We start from the raw sequence: 6,002 nt of genomic DNA on the forward strand, positions 1-6,002 counted from the left end.
GAAAAATGACCACAAGTAGGGATTCACTGGCGAGAAAAATATCCACTTAATACCTGTGCGGTGTAGACCAGGCCTAATAGTGGTGGTCAATTCTTCAGCCTTGCAAGCTGTTGAATGGTGCAATCCCAGCACAAGCTGCTATGGCTTCTGCTGTATGGGCGTCAAATGGTGTGTGCGTGTGTGTGTGTGTGTGTGGCAGCTAGTTTGGTTGGCGGGAATGCTTATGCCTGCTTGTGTTGGGTCTGTTGTCAACGGGCTCGGTTGCTTGAAGGAGTAATGTTGTACCTGCCACCTTTGTTGGTTTCAGGGTTCATAAACTCTCTATTTGAAGTATACATACCTGTTAACCATGGACTACTTCTGGCTAGATTAACTCTTGTGTCATCATGGTGCTAGTGAAGCTTATATCAGATCCACTCTGATTTAGCCAACCACACTAGCAGCAAGTATTACCTTCACTGGGGGCAGGGGTAAATGCAGTGGGATCCCTGGACGGATACCCTGATGCAGTCAATCCTTTTTCTGCACCTTGTCCTCACCCACTTACTGAGGTGTGGTGAGGCCATAAGTGGAATCATTTCCAAGTCCACCCAGAGTTTTGGAATTTACCAGTTTGGGCAGGGATCAAGTACAAGTATACTACTAGTGGATGATAGTATTGTGCACACATTATGGTAGTGATTGAGGAGTTTGCTGCAGGCTGTACTACTGTTATTCTCGCAGTGATCATAACTACTTATTTTCTTTCTACAAAAGGTGACCGGAATTACAATGCACGAGCGCAGAAGATGCTCACTAGCGTTAGGTCTAGGTCGCGTTGATAATGCTGCGACTGAGATGCTGCTGCAATGTATGCATTCCATGAAATGGCATTGAATAGTTTTAAAATCAAAACCGTCATAATTATTCTATTGGCAGACGGGTGTAGACATAGTTGTTGGTAGAATTGTGGTACATGTACTACTAGTAGTAGCTATGCCAGCTGTGACACGAGCACGGCACATACCACCACCTCGCTTGCAAGGAAGCTACAGTCATAGTGAGACCCATCGGAGAATTGCGTTAAATTTATTAATGGCAGACTGATGCGAACTCGATGTTGACATGTACGTACCAGGCGAACAGAATGGATAGTGCAAAGAAGCAGGCATGTGCAGTGCCTGGTATTGTCTCCCATGCTTCACTGGCTGCTGGCGTTGCATGGCCAACGCTGCAGTCAAGGCCAGAGCTGGTATGGCAGAGTGCGGGCATCACACATGCAGTCGTCACAGCATGGAAGACACAGATCATGCTGAGACACTCTCGCGTAGACTGGCGTCACCACTGCATCAAATAGTCCAGATCCTTTGTCACAGAGCAAACAGAGACACAGACAATAACTATAGTGAGCATGTGAGAGAGAAAGTAGGGGAGGGTGTGAGAACACATGCAAAGATCCCGTCACATACTGTTGATCGAGGTAGAGGAAAACAGAAAACGACAAGTATGAAGTGAGGGGGGGGGGGGCTGGTTTCGTTGAGGGCCAGCGGGCCAGAAATTCAGTTTAATTTGATTGCTTGATGCCGCGTATAGACTCACCATGTCATACATGCACTACATTGCATGCACACTCCTCAGACCTCAGACATGCCCATCGCAGAAGCGATGATAGCGAACAGCTATGTTAGACATAGCAACTTGTGCTGCACACTCACACACACACACACTCACACACACACACACACACACACACACACACACACACACACACACACACACACACACACACACACACTTTCCGGGAATCTGCGGGTTCTCCCGTTCGGTGTGCACCTTCATCCCTTTAGTTTTTCATGACCCGTGTGGCGACACATATGTTTCTGTTCCCAAGTCTTCTTCTTTATAATATTAACGTATCAGTTGACTTACCGAACTACGTCTTCTAACACGGAGTGGCAAGGTTCCTGCATCCTTCACCGACTGCGACCTCTGGTGATCGGCATGAGTACGAGATCGTGCCGAATCGGTGCGCATGAACCCTTCCGGCTCACTCCGGCTGTAGCTCATCTGGCTGCTGGTCTGCGAGCGACACGCCGAGCCAAGGCGACTGTCCGTGCGAGACGAGGAGCGGCTGTCTGTTCCGTACGGGTGGGGTACGGTGGTCGGTGTTGTCTGGCCGTTGCGCTTTACCTGTAAAGCAGGACAGTAAAGAATCGGCAATTTAGTTTTTAAAAGAAGAACACTGATAAGACAAACTTCCGTTTTAAAAGAACTAACATTCGTATCTCATTTTGACGTAATCAAATTGCCTGGTGGCTTGATGATCGTAGTAATACGTGAAGCTCAGAGTTGCGACACAGCTTCCAATCTCTGTCTGTCTCTGTCTGTCGGTCTGTCTGTCTGTCTGTCTGTCTGTCTGTCTGTCTGTCTGTCTGTCTGCCTGTCTCTCTCTCTCTCTCTCTCTCTCTCTCTCTCTCTCTCTCTCTCTCTCTCTCTCTCTCTCTCTCTCTCTCTCTCTCTCTCTCTCTCTCTCTCTCTCTCTCTCTCTCTCTCTCTCTCTCTCTCTCTCTTGTGTATACAATAATAGAATCTGATAAGAACTCCCGTTATTTAGAACAAATATCATAGGTATCTTGGTGTTCGTCCTAAAGAGGTTAGACTGTAATGCTCTGGAGTCCGACAACTACACCAGATTTTGAACAGTCAGACATGTACAACAAATCAATTATAGTAGAGCACTGACAAGGAGTACTGAGACATTCAACAGCACGAAACTGAGACATTTACAATTTCCTTGGCTCACCAACTGAATTCAGTGTTTTGTTGGCCTTGTAACTGATGTGCTGATGTCACCATGCTCACTGCTGGTTTGTTTTCCTTCAGTTCTTTGCATTCAATATAGCCAGGACTGAGAACCTAGTAAACTGGAGTGTTTTCTTTAAAGGTTTTACTACGAACACAGCCCTCCTGAGTAACATGTGGAGAGCAACATAAAACGAGACACAGAGGGGATGAAGGGACGGTGTGCTGATGTACAGGGAGCAGCTCAACCGACCAGATGTCTTGATGTTTGCATTGCAAACAGGCATCGAAAAGGTGTGTGTGTGTGTGTGTGTGTGTGTGTGTGTGTGTGTGTGTGTGTGTGTGTGTGTGTGTGTGTGTGTGTGTGTGTGTGTGCGTGTATGTATGTATGTGTGTGTGTGTGTGTGTGTGTGTGTGTGTGTGTGTGAGAGAGTTAAGGCTAAAATCAAAATTTCACCAGTTGTAGTCTTCGGGGTGCTGAGTCGAATGGTCGCGGTCGGAGGAAGCTGAGACGCTCCCTTCCTACTTTAATCCCAATCGAACTAGCGCACTTCCACCGAAACTGGGTGACTGCGCCCTACTAGATTGGGATTTGTATGCAAAATGTCACTAAAAGCGCCATTCGTTCTTATAAAAGCACGGATGACCGCGATTGGCCCATATGTTGTAGTCTTTACACCAGTCACCTAGTCACCGTGCCTACAGGGTACAACTTACTAGCCTGTTTGACCCTTTTTTGGGTGCAGTCTTGTCACTCGAGTTAACTCGAGTTGAACCTTGGTGTGAAAGTTGTCGCCTGCTGGCGTGGTGACGAGGTGATTTGGGCACCCAGGAGCACGTGACCGCTTGTTCAACCATGTTCGATTGGGAATAAAGGAGGAACGCTGCATCGCAGCCTTTTCGGACCAAAACCAGTCGACTCAGCGTCCAAAAGACTACAACATATGGGCCGATCGCGGTCATCTGTGCTTTTATAAGAATGAAATGGCGCTTTTAGTGACATTTTGCATACAAATCCCCATCTAGTAGGGCGCAGTCACCCAGTTTCGGTGGAAGTGAGCGAGTTCGATTGGGATTCAAGTAGGAAGGGAGCGTGTCAGCTTTCTCGAACCAAGACCATTCGACTCAGCACCCCGAAGACTACAACTGGTGAAATTTTAATTTTTGCCCTAACTTCCCCTCTAAAAGAATAATAATGGGGCGAGGTGTTTGATAATCTGAACCTAGGCTAGGCGTCTCGGAGAAAACAAACAACATGATTGTCATAATGATCCATTGATCGTATGCCGGTATGGACATCCTATATTCAGTGGATCAGGGCTCATGGTGATTTATTCTTGATCAGTTCAAATAGCTCATGCTTCGCTATGAGTGTGGATCCCGGGTTTAGAAAGCTAGCTCTTGTTATCATCTTACCGTCAGAGTACCCGCTGTGCCGTCACTACCGCCCGCTCTCCTCAGTTGCACCTCATTCGCTCGGTCGACAACACGCTGCTTCCGCTGCGCTTCCAGATGATACGCCGACTGTGACATGGTCGCATATACTGCTTCGCTTAGCTATTTTCCTGTGACGGGCAAGCTGATCCAGTATTTGCTAGATGCAATGGGATTGAATTTGTTGCTCGTGAAAACTGTACTGGGTGAAAGGAGAACGTTACAGCTGGTTTCTTGGGGCGCACACACCGCACATCTACATGCACCACCTAACGAAGGAGACAAAACAAAACAAACGCTTCTCTTCGCCCCAGAAAGCCAGAGGGTGGAGGCTCCTGCTTTGTCAAACTGAAGCTGATCTGATCGTATGCGCGGGACACCAGGTTGTGTCGCTGCTCGCGTGATGCTGCTGTGGAATCTGTCATCGCCGCCTTTAGTTTGAGCTTCGTGGTGTCGCTACACGGGAAAAAAGTACACAGCACTCTGCAGACTGCAAGCAGCGGGTGGCGATCAATGGATCATGCAGACTGCAAGCAGCGGGTGGCGATCATCATGATCATGCGGACTTGAAAAATGTGGGATGAAGTCTGAAGAGTAAAACCTGCAGGCTGCATGCAGGCTGCACTGGCTGCAAGTGCAAAGCTGTCGTACCCGTGCTGACCTGTTAGTGTTTGTGTAGCTGGTGACAGCAACGCAATGTGTAGCCACGGTAATGCAGGTCTGAGAAGATCAAAAAGTTCGTTTTTGGTTGAACTAAGAACTAGTTACTTGAATCCCAAAGCCAAAGTCAAAGCCTGAAACAAGAATGGCAAAGGCCAAAACCAGGGGTAGGAGTCGCGAGGGATTTCAGAACTCCCTGGTCAAAGCCGCACAGGTCGACGGCACAGTGTGTACTTCCTGCACTTTTACTCTTTTCTCATCATCGCCACTGAGGTTGCGCTTGTTAGTACTGGCACAGTAGCAGCGGCGGTGAGGAAAGTTCGAGAACTTGAACCTGTTTCCCCCCTTTCCATTCCCGGATGCTCATACTAGTAGTGAAGACTGGAAGCTCGGTTGTGTTTAGCTACCCGGCAACAGGACAGTCAGTGTTCATAACAGTGTACTCTTGCTGACTCTTGCTTCTTGGTATCACCCGGTACCCATGTTGAAGTTGCAAACGATCCCTACATTACGAGCTCGTTCAACACTATTCCGAACACACACTATAAACAGACAACCATGGTCAACACCGGACAGGAGTCGCGAACGCCTTTTTCACGCCTCCCTGCACCACAATCAACACTACAGATTTTCGAGTTCAAACTTGCACAAGTAAGTAAATTAGTTACAGAAACTTTCAAAAGAGCCCACGCGTACGCACGCTCATTGCTCTTCAAGCTTCACACCAACTCAGAGCCAAAGCAAAAGGTCATAACGGTGCTGTAGACAACAAGACACAACAAAAGTAGTGCATGTCTTCTTGGCTGTTCAAGTAAAATTTGGTTGGAAATGAAGACTGCCAGCGTTGCTTTTCTGACTCGCTTCACAGGACCACGGAGACCAGGTCGGAGTTCTCGTAGTAGTGGCTCACAGTGCTCGTGTGTGAAAGGGGATAGTCGCAGTAGAGTACGACTATGACAAGACAGCATGCAGTCGTCTTTCGCAGTTTCGGGACTTGTCATGCGACGATCCCGCCGCCCTTGGCTACTGTATCCGTGGCGCTGTTCCGGGCGAGGTCAAAATAATTATTCAAACGCCGCTCGCCGTGCATGCCGCACTTCTCTACCTGTCATGGACCGATCTGTGGG

General features: G+C 48.1%; 1 protein-coding gene across 1 annotated transcript; it reads right to left on the reverse strand.

The window, feature by feature from the left end:
• Positions 1-640: 640 nt before the first annotated feature.
• LOC135812753 (uncharacterized) lies at positions 641-4,633 on the reverse strand. Its single transcript, XM_065325996.1, has 3 exons — positions 4,198-4,633; positions 1,909-2,169; positions 641-1,344 (listed from the first exon to the last, which is right to left on the reverse strand). The coding sequence occupies exons 1-3, from the start codon at positions 4,312-4,314 to the stop codon at positions 1,318-1,320; spliced, it is 405 nt and encodes a 134-aa protein (XP_065182068.1). The 5' UTR covers positions 4,315-4,633; the 3' UTR covers positions 641-1,317.
• Positions 4,634-6,002: the final 1,369 nt, after the last annotated feature.

Source organism: Sycon ciliatum, chromosome 3 (genome assembly GCF_964019385.1).
Source record: "Sycon ciliatum chromosome 3, ocSycCili1.1, whole genome shotgun sequence".
Classification (NCBI taxonomy): Eukaryota; Metazoa; Porifera; class Calcarea; order Leucosolenida; family Sycettidae; genus Sycon; species Sycon ciliatum.